The 18241-nt window shown below is 37.7% G+C and overlaps 1 protein-coding gene across 2 annotated transcripts in view; it reads left to right on the top strand.

The window, feature by feature from the left end:
* The window catches only part of LOC107597385 (zinc finger MYM-type protein 2-like), a 35052-nt gene extending 17396 nt beyond the window's left edge, over positions 1–17656 (top strand). The window contains exons 5-23 of one of the 2 annotated variants that reach the window (XM_016288414.1): positions 5290–5502; positions 6017–6164; positions 6443–6558; positions 6723–6845; positions 9982–10132; positions 10351–10523; positions 10795–10960; positions 11043–11074; positions 11201–11330; positions 11423–11550; positions 11915–12077; positions 12370–12516; positions 12708–12817; positions 12988–13177; positions 13699–13829; positions 15426–15540; positions 15786–16028; positions 16251–16386; positions 17210–17656. In XM_016288414.1, the coding sequence (XP_016143900.1) occupies positions 5290–5502; positions 6017–6164; positions 6443–6558; positions 6723–6845; positions 9982–10132; positions 10351–10523; positions 10795–10960; positions 11043–11074; positions 11201–11330; positions 11423–11550; positions 11915–12077; positions 12370–12516; positions 12708–12817; positions 12988–13177; positions 13699–13829; positions 15426–15540; positions 15786–16028; positions 16251–16386; positions 17210–17396 (2802 nt within the window). In that variant the 3' untranslated portion in view covers positions 17397–17656. Of the gene's footprint in view, positions 1–5289; positions 5503–6016; positions 6165–6442; positions 6559–6722; positions 6846–9981; positions 10133–10350; positions 10524–10794; positions 10961–11042; positions 11075–11188; positions 11331–11422; positions 11551–11914; positions 12078–12369; positions 12517–12707; positions 12818–12987; positions 13178–13698; positions 13830–15425; positions 15541–15785; positions 16029–16250; positions 16387–17209 lie in introns of both variants that reach the window. The other variant, XM_016288413.1, reaches the window with a different exon arrangement.
* The last annotated feature ends 585 nt before the right edge of the window (positions 17657–18241 follow it).

Here is an 18241-nt window from a genome sequence, read left to right as displayed (position 1 = left end):
TTGAATTTCTAACTTCGATATGATAATTTGAAAAGTATAGATATTCGGTAAACCAGGGAAGAACTGAAGAATATAATGTCATACAGATATTTTTAATAGTAACATTTTTTGTCCATCAATCGTGGCAATCAGTAGGCTAATTTCTATTGAAGAGACCAATTTATATGACAGATTTTAATGTTGGCTTTCATTCATATGTAAACATGATTTAATTACCATTATAACTAGCTATCTCACAAATATTTGCTCACTCAGTGTTTTTTTTTATTTTACAGTGGGGTAATTTTGGTGCAGTAACACTAATTTAATAAAAAATTACAAGTAAGCAGTCAGTAATAAAATAAGAACAAATGAAGAAATTAATAATGATAGCACAAATAAAAAATAACGACAGGCCTTCGAATTAAATAAATTGCTTGTTAGTTTTTTAGGTAGGTCTAACAGTAGGGTTAAGATATTTATCCATTATATATCCAGATATTATCCAAATAATGTTTAGTCTTAGAAAGCTATTATTATCAGAACACGTGAGCATAACATAGCGGTTAGCAGATCAATGAATGTGGTTTTTTTATATTTAAAAAAAAAAAAAGATTTTTTTACCCGCCACCCCTGCTCTCGACAGACGGCACCCCGGGGTGGGAAGACAGAAACAGTACTGTACTACATCGATGTTTCCTGTCGGCTCAATTTTTGAGTGGACTTTGCTTTTCCGATGAGCATGAACGGTATACGAGTGGAGCTGAGCGGAGCACACACACATAGAGCGGGATAATACGCAGAGCGTCACACCACGTGAAAGTGAAACCTGAGCGGTGAACAAATTTTCGGCAGCTGAAATTTCGGTGCATCTCTAATTATTGGCGACATCTGAAATGGATATTGTATAATAGCTGCTTTTTTTGAACATTTTAGCACTTAAAATATATATATAGATATTTTTTTTATATTTAAAAAAAAAAATGATTTTTTTTATATTTAAAAAAAAAGAAGATTTTTTTACACGCCACCCCTGCTCTCGACAGACGGCACCCCGGGTTGGGAAACACTGTATTAGGCTATAGTAAGATACCACGAGCAGACTGCTCCGTACGTTTTCGCATCGCTCTCGTGGATGTCAAACACTGATCGATCTGCGCCTCACTGACGTTGATGAGATTAACCGTTTTTTAGGTAGGTCTAACAGTAGGGTTAAGATATTTATCCATTATATATCCAGATATTATCCAAATAATGTTTAGTCTTAGAAAGCTATTATTATCAGAACACGTGAGCATAACATAGCGGTTAGCAGATCAATGAATGTGGTTTTTTTATATTTAAAAAAAAAAAAAGATTTTTTTACACGCCACCCCTGCTCTCGACAGACGGCACCCCGGGTTGGGAAACACTGTATTAGGCTATAGTAAGATACCACGAGCAGACTGCTCCGTACGTTTTCGCATCGCTCTCGTGGATGTCAAACACTGATCGATCTGCGCCTCACTGACGTTGATGAGATTAACCTTAGGTATCGAAATTTGGTGCCGAACGACAAGACGTTTTTCAATACTCGATAGTATCGAGGCAATTCAGTCGGTGCCTAAAAAGTATCAAACTCGATACCCAGCCCTATTAGCTGAAAAATGTTACATCGCGACCATGCTTTTGGATGCCGTTCGAGCCCATATACGCGGCTTTGTTCTGGTTTGCCGGTTGGTCACGAATTTACACAAATTCAGTCATATTTAGGCATTGTTTCTTTTCCTAAATCCTCACAGTCTAACCCTCTAATTTCGCAGGTTTATTTTATTGTCATTCACTTTTTATCACTGTTTTCGCATCTAAGGGAAATGAAAGATTTCATGGCTATGAATTAAGAATTCGTTCGATTTATTAATTTGTTCCCTCATTCTAGTTAAATCATGGGTTAAGGAACAAAATTAATGAAACATGGACCCGTGGCCACAAATTAATAAGTCGTAGGAACGAATTAACAAGTTGTAGGAATGAATAGCCAATCTGTCCTGTGTCCCACAGCGCTGCAAAGCGCTGAGCCCGATATGAAAGAATTATCTGGGGAAATGACTTAGTTACTACATTTCTATTGCTTTCCATGTTGAAGAACTTTGTGTTGTTTCTATTTTAATGCACTTTTAAAGTTTAAATCGCATTAAAAGCTTAATTTGTACATTATGAATGAATGATGATGCATTTATATACCGTCACTCACAACCACTCGCACGTGTTTTGCGCATGAGCCTCATGCAGCCCAAAATTAAACGACTTAATCGACCATCGATAGCATCTCTTATCGACAATTACTCGATCATCGATTAATCGTTGACATCCCTAGTTCCAACCAAGCAAAATGTATTTGTTTAACCCAAACTAAAGAATAATAATGTGCATTTGATCAGATATAACTGCAGTACAAGATTATGATATGCATTATTTGAATGCTTGGCCAAAGAGATGTCTTTAATCTAGATTTAAACAGAGAGAGTGTGTCTGAACCCCGAACGTTATCAGAAAGGCTATTTCAGAGTTTGGGAGCCAAATGCTAAAAAGCTCTACCTCCTTTAATGGACTTTGCTATCCTAGGTACTACCAAAAGTCCAGAGTTTTGCGACCTTAGGGAGCGTGATGGATTGTAGCGTGGTAGAAGACTAGTTAGGTATGCAGGAGCTAACCCATTAAGGGCCTTATAGGCAAGTAATAATATTTTGTAACTGATATGGAACTTAATAGGTAGCCAGTGCAGAGACTGTAAAATTGGGGTAATATGATCATATTTTCTTGACCTGGTAAGGACTCTAGCCGCTGCATTTTGGACTACCTGTAGCTTGTTTATTGAAGATGCAGGACAACCACCTAGCAGTGCATTACAATAGTTCAGTCTAGAGGTCATGAATGCATGAACTAGCTTTTCTGCATCAGAAACAGGTATCATGTATCGTAACTTGGCAATGTTTCTAAGATGGAAGAATGCTGTTTTTGTAACATGGGAAATATGATTTTCAAAAGACAGGTTGCTATCTAATATAACACCCAGATCCTCCAACATTTCCAAGATATAAAATTTTGAATCATCTTTTCATTATGTATATTTGTCGAATAGTGGGGTTCTGTGTATTTTATTTATGTTTAATTTGTATCTCTTTCGTATTGGTCTTATTGTGCTTCTTTTTCAAAATGTATAAATTATATATATTATATATGAACAACTATAATTTTTATAAATTGCTCCCTTTTCACTACTGTTAAAAGGGATAGTTCACCCAAAAATTAAAATGGCCATTTTATAAGTTTTTCCAAATTCAATCCTTGATTCAAAATTTCTCATAAGCTTAATTGATTTGGTCTAAAGAGAGAAGAATTAATGACTATTTTTGTTTGAAAACTACATATAAAATAGCTACCAAAATAAATGTTGGTAACTGCAGTTTGACTAAAATAATGACTAAAAGTTGACAAAAATGCAATGACTTTTCGTCGACTAAAACTGAAAGACTAAAATGTGACCAAGACTATTAAGCATTTTCGTCTCAAGATAAAGACTAAGACTAAATCAAAGATGCCTGTCCAACCCTCTACGTACACCTTGGCAATATAATTGCCATTGGCTAGTAAATTTTTTTGTTTACTCACCAGACTGATATACTATTTTACACACACACATTTACTTAGCTATCTAAATGGGGACATTACATAGACTTCTATTGTTTTTATATACAGATAGTTATACACATTTTAACCTAAACCCACCCCTACCCCTCACAGAAAACTTTCTGCATTTTTACAATTTCAAAAGTAAAAAAAACTGTTTACTTTATTTTTATAACAGTTTTACAAATGAGGACATCCACAAATTTAGGTTTTTGACGATTTCGTCAGGCTTTGCTCACTTTTGGGTACAAATTTGTCCCCAAAATATGGTTAAGTAGGTACACACACACACACAAACACACACACACACACGATTCCACCAAATCAGCTTATCTTTGTAAAATGGAACAGCTTCTTAAATAACTGAATGTGCACTCTTAACTTCAGCCAATCAAGCATTATATTATGATATTATGATAATTAAGCACTATTTAATGATAGAACTAGTTATTAGAACTAAAACTTGGTAACCATGAATGAATGCATGTGTGTCATTTTAACTGAACTGAGGACTGGCGGTGGTGTTTAAGATATTGTTGGTCATAGGTAATAGTTATTATTCAAATATACTACTACTACTATTTTCTGCTGGGTTCATGAATATTAATCACGTTGTCAGCGTTCGCTCAAACTGATTTGCTGAAATCAAAACTGGGACGGTAATAGATGAGCGCCAACCAACGAGAGCTGTTCGTGCATTAGCTCCGCCCACTGCTGAGAAACTGGCATATCTTCTGCTTGTTCTTAAAAGCTGAATAATTCTAAATGAACTCTGTTATTTTGACAGGAAAATACAACAAAGAATATGGTTTACATGTTGCGCATCCATTGAGTACATGACATGATCCATTGAGCGCATCCAAATAGTACAGATCGCTTGACGGAGAGCGAAACTCTCAAGCGCTCAGTCAGCGTGTTTATCGAGTGAAAATCTGTGTTGAACGCCTCTCACCCACATACTGGCGGGTAAAATATAAGAATTTATTAGCCAATGGCTAATGTTAGACATTATTTAGTCGCCCAGAGTAAGATTTAGTCGCATATGTGAGTGATTTACTCGCAATGTAGAGGGTTGCTGTCAAAATTAACACTGGTGTGACACAATAGAGCTAGATTATTCCCATTAAGGTCAGCTAGGTTGTATACACTGCAAGTGGTGCAATCTGCTTTAGGGAGTTTTAATCCTGCAGGCATTGTTCATAAATTTGTGGTTTTGATTGCATTAGAGCCTGTGCACCAAAAAAAAATTTCTCACAGTAGAGCACTGGAATCTTGCCTTTGAATGTGCTGCCCATGAGGGAGAATGCTCAGAATCAGCACACATATTCAGTGCATATGTAATACGAGTTCATTGCACCTGGATGAAAAACCGAAGTACTGTCATTTTCACCCACCTTTCATTGTTGTCCATTGTAGAATATCATTTTCGAGCACTATCAAGCCTCCGGCCTTGTAGCCATGGTTACTGCCATCCTTGACTGTATTTATGGTGTATCCATGGTGATCACCTTGGAAACAGGAGCAAAGAACCATTACACCAATTTAGTAGTCAATTTGTTGATTTTATAACGTTATGCTTATCTATTGCTGTTGAATGAGCAATGCATCATTTTGATGTATGTCTTTTTGTATCTTCTCCAGATTCGACATGAGGTGAGCTTTAAGAATGTGACCCACAAGATCTGCAGTGACACATGCTTTAATCGTTACCGTATGGCTAACGGGCTCATCATGAACTGCTGCGAACAGTGTGGGAACTACTTGCCTAGTCGTGCAACAGCAAACCACTTTTTACTCATCGATGGTCAGCAGAAACGTTTTTGCTGTCAAAATTGCATCAGGGACTATAAACAGGTCAGTGTTTAAGTTGTTTGGAATTTTCTTCTTTAAAAAATCACTAATTTAATTCAGTTCAGTCTTTGACTGTCTGATATTCCAATCAGAAGCACTGCAAAGTCAAGCTGTAAGGTTCACATCCCACAGTGATGTCTGTCCTGTTAGCATGCCCATCCAATTTGTTTTTATTAAAAAAAATAAAATTTGAATAATAATATTATTACAAAATAAAAAATGTAAAACTAAAGAAGTATTAGTATTATAATATAATAATCCCAATTTTCTTAATTTTCGACTTTGTACTCAAATATTTATAAGTGACCTAAACTCAGAGCAGAGATGAACACAGTAAATGAACACAGTGGCCCGCATCACTCTGGAAAACACAGCACATATATATTTAATTAAATCGCAGCCTTTGTGATTTGCACTAAGCCATTACACCATTTCGGTTTTGTTTTGAATCATAGTTTGATTAATCTAGTTTTAATGATGTTTTTAGTGATTACTCTCAATTATTCTTTTACCACAGACTCATGGGAAGATAGTGCAGTGTAGTGGCTGTAAGGTGATGTGCAGATCATTTGATGCCACTCAGTGTATTGGGTCAAATGGAGCCATGGAGTCTTACTGCACCACAGCCTGTATGGCCAAGAGCAAATTCCCAGCTGCTGCACAGAGTGAGTAGATAATCACAACCTGAAACTGATGCTGTCACTCTCACTCCACGGGTGCCGTACGGCCTACATTTGTGTTCTCCTAATGCCTAAGTTTGATGTGGTTTCATACATTTTCCTTATTTGTTCTGAAGTATATATAATGCTAATATTAGCTCCTTTCACAGGCTGGCAATTTGATTTCTACTAGATGTGTACCTACTACAAAGAGATTTGAGGTCAGAAGAACCAAGTATCTGTTATAAATGTCAGGTCATGTTTGATCTTGTTTGTATTTGTAGATTCTGAGCCCTCATGCCACTTCTGTAAGAGAAATGCATTACCTCAGTACCAGGCAGCTCTACCTGAAGGGAAGGTTTTGAGCTTCTGCAGTTCACAATGTGTCACCAAGTTCCAGGTACTTCAGATGCCTTTTAAGCTTGAGTTATATCTGACATTTCTGTAGAACCTTGAGTACAAGAATGCAAGCTAGTATATGCGTCATTAAATGTTAGGAATGTCCATGTCTAAGTACAAAATGGTAATGCTCTGCTGGTGACTTTATCCGAATGTCCTTTGCAGAATGCCACCATCCAGACATCAGCCAATGGGCAATTACCTGCTTCAGCTTCTGAGAACATCCAGCTGAAATGTAACTACTGTCGTGGTTCCTTCAACCTAAAGCCAGAGATTCTGGAGTGGGAGGTGAGATCTTGCACGTACATTTTCAACTAGCCCATTTTTTTTTTTTAGATGTAAACATTTAAAGGAGAATTTCCCTGAAAATTAATTTCTGCCAGTGTTTACGTTTCTTTTATATATATATATATATATATATATTTATTTATTATATATATGCAGTGTTTCCCCTGCCATTATATTAATTTTCAAGTTAATTTTATTTAATTATATTTTCTCTGTAGCGCCAGATCACAACAGAAGTCATTTAAAGTTACCTTTCCTATAGACCAGGTATATACCTTGTTCTTTCATTAAGCAAACTAAATAGCCTTATGTTATTTATCTTATTTACACGACGGCATGTCATTTCGGTCTCTACGTTATGGTCGCGCTCTCTGTATCACGCACAGCGGAGTTCCACACACACAAGTGAGCCCACTAGTATTTGTAAATATTAAGCCGCAAAATTATTCATATTTAAATATGAATTCTGCGTGTCTCTGTGTTAATGAATGGCGCAAACACGCGGTTTTGTGTAGTACTCGTACTGAAACACTTGTGACGCTTCCGGTGATATTAACCTCTGCCGTCTCACTAATGAGGACATAAATACATGAACAACATCTCCAGAACTGCTCTGAGAGTCACTTCATGAGCATTTGACCGTTTCATTTTGAGTAAAACTATCATCATGTCATACACGCACAGAAATGTAAAGGTATTCACGGCAACCCGTCAAAATAAAAGTTCAGTTTAACTTGAGGGCATTGGCAGAAATATATTACTATTGTTGAGTAGAATGTACGTAACAGGCTGCTACTACTACTACTAAAATTATTAAAACCTTATTTTTAAGGAATAAGCATACAATATTTCTTCAATGTTTTAATTGTAATATTAAATTACATTTATTTTCCAAAAAATAAAATGTGTTTAATTTTCATTACTTAAAAGATAGATTAAATGAATGTTTTATGCCTTTAAAAAAAATGTAAATACACAACACAGAATTTCTGAGCAAAAAAATCATAAGGCTATTGTAAGAATAAATGAAACTTGTTTTATGATTTCAAATCATTAGACATGCTAAAACAGAATTTGGTTACAATAAAACATAAGGTTGGAAAAATAAAACATTTCATAGGGCCCTAAACATGTAATGTTAGTTAAACTTTTAATAAATTGATGTTTAATTGTTTAAGTTTCATGAATTTAATTAATTTGACATGCTTTTTGATTAATAAAATGTAATTTGACATGCTTTTTTATTTATAAAATGTAATTTAACCATTAAAAAGAGTCCAGAAAAATAAAATAAAATACGGAACCCCCAGCCCCCTCCCCCCAAAGCCGTAAACCTAGGGGAAACACTGATATATGTGTGTATTGATTAGATTTTTTTTTATATTCATTATTTAAGAATTTGAGTAGCCCAAGATCGAAATGTCATTATTAGTGATGTGCCTGAATAGTGAATCCATATTTGGAAAGGCACAGAAAACGAATAACACATTCTACGGAGCCACTAGAGGGACATGGTTAGCTGCTTGCTAGCCTGTTACATTACATTAGATACAATTTCACTTACCACATAAACAGTAAGGAGAGATAACTGATAGGATGATGGTGACTGATTTGCAGATCCTGAGCACTACTCTACAAACATCTAATCTAAAAAAATGTGTGGTAAGTACTAGGGTTGAAACGATACACGTATTCGTATTAAACCGTTCGGTACGCATTACAAACCAAACGATTCGTTGGACTAATCCTATTTCATTTGGAAAATAAAATAAAGTGTATGAAATATAATGTTCTCAGGGCCACTGCACTCAACAAGGCTGCCCAAACGACGTTAACAGCCTCCAAAGAAAAAAACACTACTCCAGCCATTGTCCGTTGCATTATGTCTAGTAACTAGGGCTGGACAATCATTTAATATCAATATATATGACAGTATAGTTTTTTTCAATAACGGTGATATGATTTTTAAACACATTTCCGATATTTCGATACACATTACCAGTGTTTCCCATACATTGATTTATTTGTGGTGTTTGACTTCATTGAATAAACATGAGCAATGCATGTTTCAAAATCAAAACGCAGGGGGTGTTTTATATGAATGTCTTTGACGGGAACCAACTGTCTTCAGAAAATTTCGATGGCATTTTCATTTTATCTGGTAATACCGCTCCAGAAGCTCATCCTGCTGGCAGAGAATGAGCCGTCTCCAGAAGCATGTTTTGTTGTTGCTCAATCTTTTTTTTTCTGCAGCAACTCTGAGCACTTTTCATATTCTTTATCCTGGCTGAAGCACATTTGTTTCAATCTATAAGAATAATCAGCCTATGTTATAGTTTAAAGTTAAATATATTAATAATATTAAGGTGACCCTGAGAGTCTTTTACATTTATTTGACAATGATTTCACATTTTGTTTGTTTGTATGAAGGCTAAATACAAATAAAAGGTGAACATTAATTTATTTGTGCAGTTTTTTCCTAAAATATATAGTTTTATAGGAGGAGGTTTCATAGACTTGGCAAATAAATGTTTCAGAAGTTTGTAGGTACAGACGTCTGTTGTGGGCATTGAGGCTTTTTAAGATATTGTTCCTATCAATATCAGAATTATAGAACTAGATGAAAGCAAGGAGATAAACACACTCTACAAACTATCCCTGCAGCATTTAGGCAGTTTTTTTTCAACTGATTCAACCAGGGCAAAACAAATCATGATTAAAAAATTTTAAAATCAAGGAAATTTCTCTGGCATTTCTTTTTGTTGTATTGAAAACATACTGAACCGTGACACCACTGTATCAAACCGAACCGGGAATTTTATGAACCGTTACACCCCTAGTAAGTTCTAATGTTCTGTAGCAAACACGGAGTACTTGTGACCGTGAATCTCGAAAGTGAAAGTAACAAGTGAGCTAGCATGCATTCAAAAGCGAATTCAATACCCTGCATATTAATAGCGGCTCCCTGATGCCGCAGTTTATATAAAGTACAATTACCCAATTACATAATTGTGAGCGAAAGCATTGAAATATATTTTTTCCTCCCATCTCGTATTTATTAGTACATGTCATTTCCTTTCCGAACACGGTATTCGGATTTGGGCACATCCCTAGTCATTATATCTGATCTCTACAGGATAAGGTGTATCAGTTCTGCAGTAAGACCTGTTGTGAGGACTACAAGAAGCTCCACTGCATAGTGACGTTCTGCGAGTACTGTCAGGAAGAGAAGACTCTGCATGAGACTGTGAAGTTCTCCGGGGTGAAGAGGCCCTTTTGTAGTGAAGGTAATTTTTCCGTTTACATTCAAATTTCTTGCCGTGTTTAACCGCATATTGTCCTGTGATTAAATCTAGTGCTGTTCACATCATGACATGTTATGATTTTATCTTTAGGGTATGAGGACAATGTCCTAGTGAATTTGACATTTGATCTATTAAACTATTTGCAACATTTATCCATGACAGGAGTGATATTTCAGTTTTTGTTTTTGTTCACTTTGCAGGCTGTAAGTTACTGTTCAAACAGGATTTCGCCAGGCGTCTGGGCCTGAAGTGTGTCACTTGCAACCACTGCACCCAGATGTGTAAGAAATCTGTCACCAAAGAGATAGATGGAGTCAGCAGGGACTTCTGCAGTGAGACGTGTGCTAAAAAGTTTCATGACTGGTACTACAAGGTACACTGGTCTTCTTAGCCGATTTGATCATTCCTAACTTTGGGATCATGTGATCAAGCCCTGGTGGTGCTGCTTGTTCACAGACCAAAGGGGTGGCAGGTGACATCCTCTAGATTAAAAAACACCCATTAAATGTACGACTATTATGAGGGATTAATTTATATCTTATCAAAGATCCTACAAATTAAATTATTTCTATTGTAAATTACCAGTTATAATCATCTGTGCTGCAGTACTTTGAAATCCCTGTACTCTTTGCTGTGTCCACTAGGCGGCGCGCTGCGACTGCTGTAAGGTACAAGGGAACCTGATGGAGTCTGTGCAGTGGCGTGCAGAGATGAAGCATTTCTGTGACCAGCAGTGTCTTTTGCGCTTCTACTGCCAACAGAACGAACCCAACATGGCCACACAGAAAGGCCCAGAAAACACAGCTTTAGGTACAGTTTAAAACCTCCTGGAAATGTGCATGTCTGAATCATGCTGTCATGTTAAAAATGAAATCCTTTGGTCCATTTACAGGGTTTGGAGGAGCAACTCAAGCATCTAAGATGGTGAGGGGGCTGTCAGTTTTGACTGAGTCATTGTTAATCACAAGAAGCCACAAACTGGCATGTTGCATAGTCGTTTAGATTGACTCTAGTACGTTCTTATTGTGACTGTTGCAGTCGTTTACTCAGGGGCCTGTATCGTATACTGGGGGAGGGATCCTGAAGGATGTGAAGAATAAAGCTGTGCTCTGTAAGCCCCTCACCATGACCAAGGCCACCTACTGCAAACCCCACATGCAGAGCAAACCACTGCAGACAGGTGAGCGCCATCTCTTCCGTGACAATACAGATGCACAAACTTTTTCTGGAAAAGCTGGAGGTTTATGTGCTTCTGTCTTTGCTTCTCCTCAGATGAGGCATGTGTGGAGGGCTCAGGAAAAGAGTATGTTCCTGTTCCAGTCCCTGTTCCCGTTTACATCCCAGTACCCATGAACCTCTATGCTCAGGCCACGCCCACTCCTATTGCAATACCTGTACCGGTAAGACTTCCTCACAGAATGAAAGTGTCACATTGTTTTTAATTACAATAAGTTTATATACATGTATTTTCAGTAAGGTTTTATTAGTCAGACTCCTCATCCAGTTGAAAATACAGTACAATTCGTAGTCGAGTCCATTTGTGAAAATGCTTCATATTGTGCATGTAATATTATTTTATTAATTAATTTATTTAAATTAATAAAATGTATAAAACAAAAATGTTTTATTATTTATATATCATTTTCTCTGTTGTCTATTTATTTTACTCAGACATGAGAATGGTCTGAATATACATTATGGCAGCATGCCTTACCTCATGGAAATGACACTCATTGCCTCTGTGGCTCGTCCTGATTGTTTCAGGTGCCTGTGCCAGTGTTTCTACCAACCACGTGGCAGAATGCTGAGCAGATTGTAAAGACCATCAATGAGCTCAAAGCCAAAGTCCCCTCTGACCCTCTGGAAGCTGATCTAATAGCAATGGCTGAAGTGATTGCACAAGAAGATGAGAAACCCAAATGCTCAAGTAAGAACATGTTAGGAGCCGTCTCACAGACTGAAGAAGGACTCTGCTTGAGTTTGTAACATCACTGCCTTCACCTCAGCAATTGGCTACTGTTGGTTCTCATTTCTCAGATTTTTGACACTCTCTAGTGTCAATTCTACACTTCTCCCCTCAAAAGCCTGTCATTCCTCTCCATTCACACTGCAACACTTTAAAATGACACTGTATGTTTGGTATGTTCTTCTTGAACCTGTTTTGAAAAACCCATCAAGGCAACATTCCTAGATCCAAAACCCCTTTTCTCTTTTTCTAGACCTCAAATGTGAAAAGAACAGTAGAGAAGTGAAGATGGAAGGTGTAAAACATGAAAATGGCAGCGGCAGCTCAGAAGAGGAGGAAGAAGAGGAGGAAGAAGACAAGTATGAACCAGATTTGGACCTGGAGAAGGACCTGCCCCTAGGTACAGTAGCACCAAATGAACACGTGGTATTGTGAAAGATTATTGATCTTTTAAGGTTAATATTTCCTTTTTTCAATCTTGATGATGCCTGCATTAAATAGTAAAAGTATATTTATCTGTTAATATATAATCACTGTTTCCAAACAACATAATTATGCATAGTAAAGAAGTGTTGCTCTGGTCTGTTTCAGCATCAGAGCCTGTCCTGGTTGAGCATCTGGATACAGACACACTCTTCTCATTGCCTCCAGTCCTGTCTGAGGAGAAAGAGAAGACGCCTCGACCTAGAACCAGGAGGAGGGTAATGAACACATCTACCAAAGTAGCACTGCATCCAGTGCTGTCCTATGATTAGAAATCCATTTGCTGTTCACATGCTGATGTGTCATGGTTGCTGAGGTTCTATATGAGGCTTGTGGTGTTAACAATGACTGTGTGTATGCTGATGTTTCTGACCTACTGTTGCTGCAGGGCCAGAAGAGGCGGGCAGTAGAGGAAGAGTCTTCGTCCTCGTTATCCTCGTCACCAACAGTAGAGTCCTCATCAGCAGACAGCACTTTCCCCTTGATCTCCAGATACGGCTTAAATGCGTGGAGGAGATGGGCCACATCTGAAGCCTCAACGTCCAGCCAGTCCAAAGGAAAAGAGAGCCACATACAAGGTGTTAGTTAGTCTTGAATGATCTTCTCACTAACATAAACATATATTCAAGCTTGGATGGTTTTTTGAGAGGCTTTTGTTTGGTTTAAATTAGGGCTGCACGATAAATCGCAGCCGTTGTTCACTGACGAGCTGAGTGAACAACGGCTCTGTGTAGTTAATGCTGCTCAATGTGAAAGAACGCACGTGATGGAGATTTACCGCTGATTACAGAACCGGCTTTACTGATAAAATGCGCGTTAAATATCGCATGCGATTTATCGTGCAGCCCTAGTTTAAATGTGCTCAATGATTATAACTTCTCTGCTGTTCACATTCTGAAAAAGTTTTGTTGATAACTTTGAGTTATGAGGGCACATTTTCCATCCAAATTGATCATAGAATACTATTGTAAAACTTGCCTTATGTCATGTTTGTGTATAGAAGTGTCTTACAAAATCCTCAAGATAATCTTAAAATGTCTCTCTATGCTGTGCTAATGTTGCTCAAGGTTTTTTTTGTGTGTGTGTGTCTGTTGAACAGTTAGTCTCCTGTCCCTGAGCCCAGCCGAGCTGAATCAGTCTTTATCTCACTTTGTCAAAGAGGTGCGTCGACCCAACGGGGAGAGCTATACTCCAGACAGCCTCCTTTACCTCTGTCTCAGTATCCAGAAGGTGAGACTGTCCACAGCCTTGTGCACATGATTGCTGTCCATTAAAGCTGTAAATGAGGATACTTATACAAAATTTTGCACTTTATTAAACCTGTGAATTTAATATAAATGAATGCAGCGTTTATGGAAACCCAATATTCACCCATAAAAATTAATATGTGCAGGCTTTTCTCCAGAGTAGGGCTATACAGTTCATTCAAATTAATTCAGAATTATGATATGGCCTTTCCAATTTTATATACAGATGAGTATCATATGCTTGAATTTTGTTATTAGTTTTATAGTACATCTTTACATCAAATTGATGATGCATCGATATTAAAATTCAGGACAATATCGATAAGCAGATGATAATTTGTTACGTCAGATAACCGATAAATAGCTGATTATAAAAATCAGTACTGTTTTGTCAAAATAATGTAAAAATAAAACACTAAAAACTGCAATCAATAATTTTCAATAATAAACCGTACTACTAAAACTATACTATATTTAAGAATCACATCACATTACAGTATGAAAAATTATATTCATTTTGAGATTTGCTAAAATGTACAAATTACATGTAATTTATTAAAAGTATTAAAGGTGCACTAAGCAAATTTAGCCAAATGATGTTGATATTTGAAAGCACCAAAACAAACACGCCCATACCCCAACAGGACCTCGCCCCCATTTTGATAATTCCACCCCACACGTACGAACACAACCCTGGCAGCAACGATGGCAGAATGGGCCATATTCAAGCAAAAGCCAACATAGGTTAGTTGTGTAAAACAAAGCAAAATCAATGTTACTCACCTATCAAGAAGAAACAAAGCAACCTCGACGTCCGATTCCAGGCCTTCCCATTCCTTGCGTTCTCTCCACCGCTGGAAAGCTGCTCCAATATTTACGCGGGTCCTCTTGCCTGATTGTATCCCTTCTTTTTAATGTTTTGTTCCTCCGAAATCTTCCTCTCTCTTTTTTTTTTTAATCTGCCATCTCTCGTTGTCTATAGTCGATCTGCTAATATCCGTCCTGTGCACTCACTGAGCGCTCTCTTCTCCCTATCATTACTAGACACGTCCCTTACTGCTGATTGGCAGTGAGTGTTTTGGGACTCGGTCCGACACAGTGGTCAAAAGCGTATTTCAAATATTGCTTAGTGCACCTTTAAATTAGTGATGTTAAAGATAAAATTTCTGTGAGTGTTAGATGATAAAGAATCTAAATAAGCATGCACAATTAAATATCTAATGACGATAACTAATAAAAGCTTCTAATATCGGCCCATAACCAATAAATTGGGCCTCCCAGCATCTTACTCCTAGTTCAACACTAAAGTTCCCACCCATTGAAAAGGAGAACTAAAGAGATTAAGTAGTTAAGCTGTATTTAAAACTAAACTCTGATAACTAAGTCTAGTCTCGAGCACTTTTGGTCTAAGTAGTGTCCAGTGATTATATAATTTGCTGTTCACATCCTGAAAGCGTTGTTGATGCTTTTGCTATGAGGACACATCAGACTGCTCATTGAGACTGACTAGTCACCTTTTATTAAAAGCATGTGTCTTGCCAGGTGTTGTCATGTTTGTGTTTTAATTTTTGCTTCGTAGCATTTACAAGATAAAGGAAGGACAGATGACCTCTTTGGTGACCCACAGTACCACATGTTTGGGGAAGAACTGAACAAGCTCCTCACAGACTGGCAACCCAGTGTGCTTCCTGATGGTAAAAGCACTAATATGTTTGAAAGTGTGAATAGATGGTTGTAATGTGACTGTTGTTTTGAAATGTCCAGTGATTATAACTATTGCTGTTCACATTCTGAAGTGCTGTTGACTCAATCCAACTATGAGGACATTTCACATAAATCATCACTTATAGTATATGGAGTCTTCCTGATTTTGAATGTTGTCTAATGTTATTGCTGATTATAAATATCAGTTTGTGACTGTGAGGGGTTTTCTTTTGAGGTTCTCGGTGGGGTCGTGTTGAAGAGCAGTATCTGTGGAGCAGCGGGCAGCTTGGGGAGCAGACGCCCTCCGTCCTGCTGAGATCTCTTCTCTATCTCAACACCAAATACTTTGTTCTCCGCACCACTGAACAGCACTTACGCCTCTCGTTTGGAAATGTCTACGGCCCAAGCAGTTCCAAACCGCACAGCCACGAGACCACCGTCTGTATATGCATCCCCTCTATCTCACAGGAGCAGCACGGTGTGTTCATCTGAAGCATTATACATAACATTACATTTATAATGTATGAATTATGCTAAGTTCTATTTTTTTATCTCTTTTTTCATTAGTATTGCTATTATTCTGCAACCGTCTTTTTTTGTGTATAGTAATGCATTTCTGTTTGAGCTATTTGCTTGGGACAGTTTTGTCTTGTTTTGACTGTCTTGTACCCGATGATGAACCTTGTCTCTCCTTCCATAGAGCAATCAGGAAGTAAGAGGAGGCGTAGAGACGACTGTGACTCAAACTGTGAGGCAGACAGTGGTTCAGGAGGATCTGCTCACTGTCCTGTTAGAAAGCATGAGTGCCGACTGTATGAGCTTTACCTTTCGAAGTGGTGAGTCATATATAACAGTATAACAATTTCTTGTTTTGTCTTTTGAAGAACTTCATGTATAAGAGGTTTGCAGATCCCCTGGCCAAAAACCAGCACTATTGTGGTGGGAAAGCGCAACCCAAGACCATGATTAGCTAGTTTAAGTTGCTTTAAACTAAGCAGTGTCCAGTGATTATAACATTTGCTGTTCACATCCTGAAACATGGTGTTGACACTTGTACTATGAGGACACATAAAACTGACTGTAAAGAGTGGTGCCTGTAATATTTCATAATTTGACTTGTTTCTGGTTTATTTTTATTTTTATTAAATTCACCCTTGGTGAGCATCAGAAACTTCTTTCAAAACATTAAAAATCTTACTGACCCAAAACTTTTCAACGGTAGTGTAGATCTAATTATTATGCAGTGAAGGTCATAATTATATTGAACTTTATATTGTAAAATTTCTCAATTTTTTTTTTTATAATTATGTATTTAATTTGTCTTATCAGTAGATATTGTATATTTAGTTGTTGCCCAGTTGCTCATTTTACATTTAGATTATTTTGTAATAACACCTTTAAATGTAATCCTTAGCCAATCTCAAAATGAATATCTATTTTTCATACTGTACATGTGGTGATTCCTACATTTACTTTTAAAGCTATTGATTTTAGTTTTGTGTTTTTTTTTTTATTTTTGTTTTTGTTTTTTTTTATCTACCATTAAAAATAATTGTCTTTTTGGTATCAGCCAGATTTGGATTTAATGTTGCTGAATCTCTATTTCTGTTAAATGGACCCTATGGATATATGGCATCATCTCTCTTCCTCTCTTTTCAGCCCAGAGTCTGTGAGACAGAGGACAGATTTTTTGTACATGAAGCCAGAGGACTCTGCTTCCTCGGACAGTCCGCTGTGGTTCAGCTCGACACCTCTAGAGAAGAGTGCTCTGGCTAGGCTCCTGACTCGAGTGCTGCTAGTCAGAGATATCTATAAGAACAACCAGCACGAAGAGGAGGGAGTCTAGAGGCCGATGCACTGAAGACTTCTTACTATGCTGTCATGACACCCTGTGCATCACCAATGAGCTGCTTTCCACGTCACACCCTGTCACTCGCCCTTTAAACACTGATCCCAATACTGCTAAGAGCTGATGTCAGGATGGATATTGCTGGGATTATGCTGATTCAGATCAGTCTTCCCAAAGACTCTGACCCTGAGGAGTTGAGGTTTTCTCCAGACACGTAACCTACAGGATGCTGCTGCTTTCTTCCTTCCCCCCCCCCCCCCCCCCCCCCCCCCCCCTCATGTAGCATTACTTGTGAGGCCACTGTGGTCTGAAAATACTTTTAGTGTAGTCTGTTAGCAGACAGAAGACAGGAACTTTGGAAAAAGTAATGGAGTCAAGGAGAATGTTTTTTCTTTCTTCCTGCCCAACAAAGCCTTCTAAAGATACAATTTATTTATTACTGTTGATTGATGTCTGTTAAAGAGAGAGTCCAAGATTTTCTAACGGCAGGGCTGGGTGTGTGTGTGTGTGTTGGACGCTGTGCCATGTGTGCAATTTCTCTGGCCTTCCATAAGAGCATTAAAACCTGCTGCAGCCCTGGACCTCTTTGTGTGAGTGGTATGAGTGTGTTTGTGAATGTGCGTGTATCTATTTCCCTCCCCTTTCTTGTTTTGTTTTGGAGTGGATTGGACAAGAGTTAATCCTGCGCTGCCAATAAGTTACTGGCATGGAACCTTTAAGTGTGAAACCATTCCTCTGAACAATCAAGTATATGAAATTTGACTGAATTTCATCCACAGCATTACGCTGATTACACAGTTAAGCAGAGACATGTTGTCAATGTTTAAGCATTGTCATAGGAT

Source organism: Sinocyclocheilus grahami, unplaced genomic scaffold, assembly GCF_001515645.1.
Source record: "Sinocyclocheilus grahami isolate Dianchi unplaced genomic scaffold, SAMN03320097.WGS_v1.1 scaffold231.1, whole genome shotgun sequence".
NCBI lineage: Eukaryota > Metazoa > Chordata > Actinopteri > Cypriniformes > Cyprinidae > Sinocyclocheilus > Sinocyclocheilus grahami.
The sequence above is the reverse complement of the archived record's forward strand: the minus strand, read 5'-3'. Positions and strand labels throughout refer to the sequence as shown.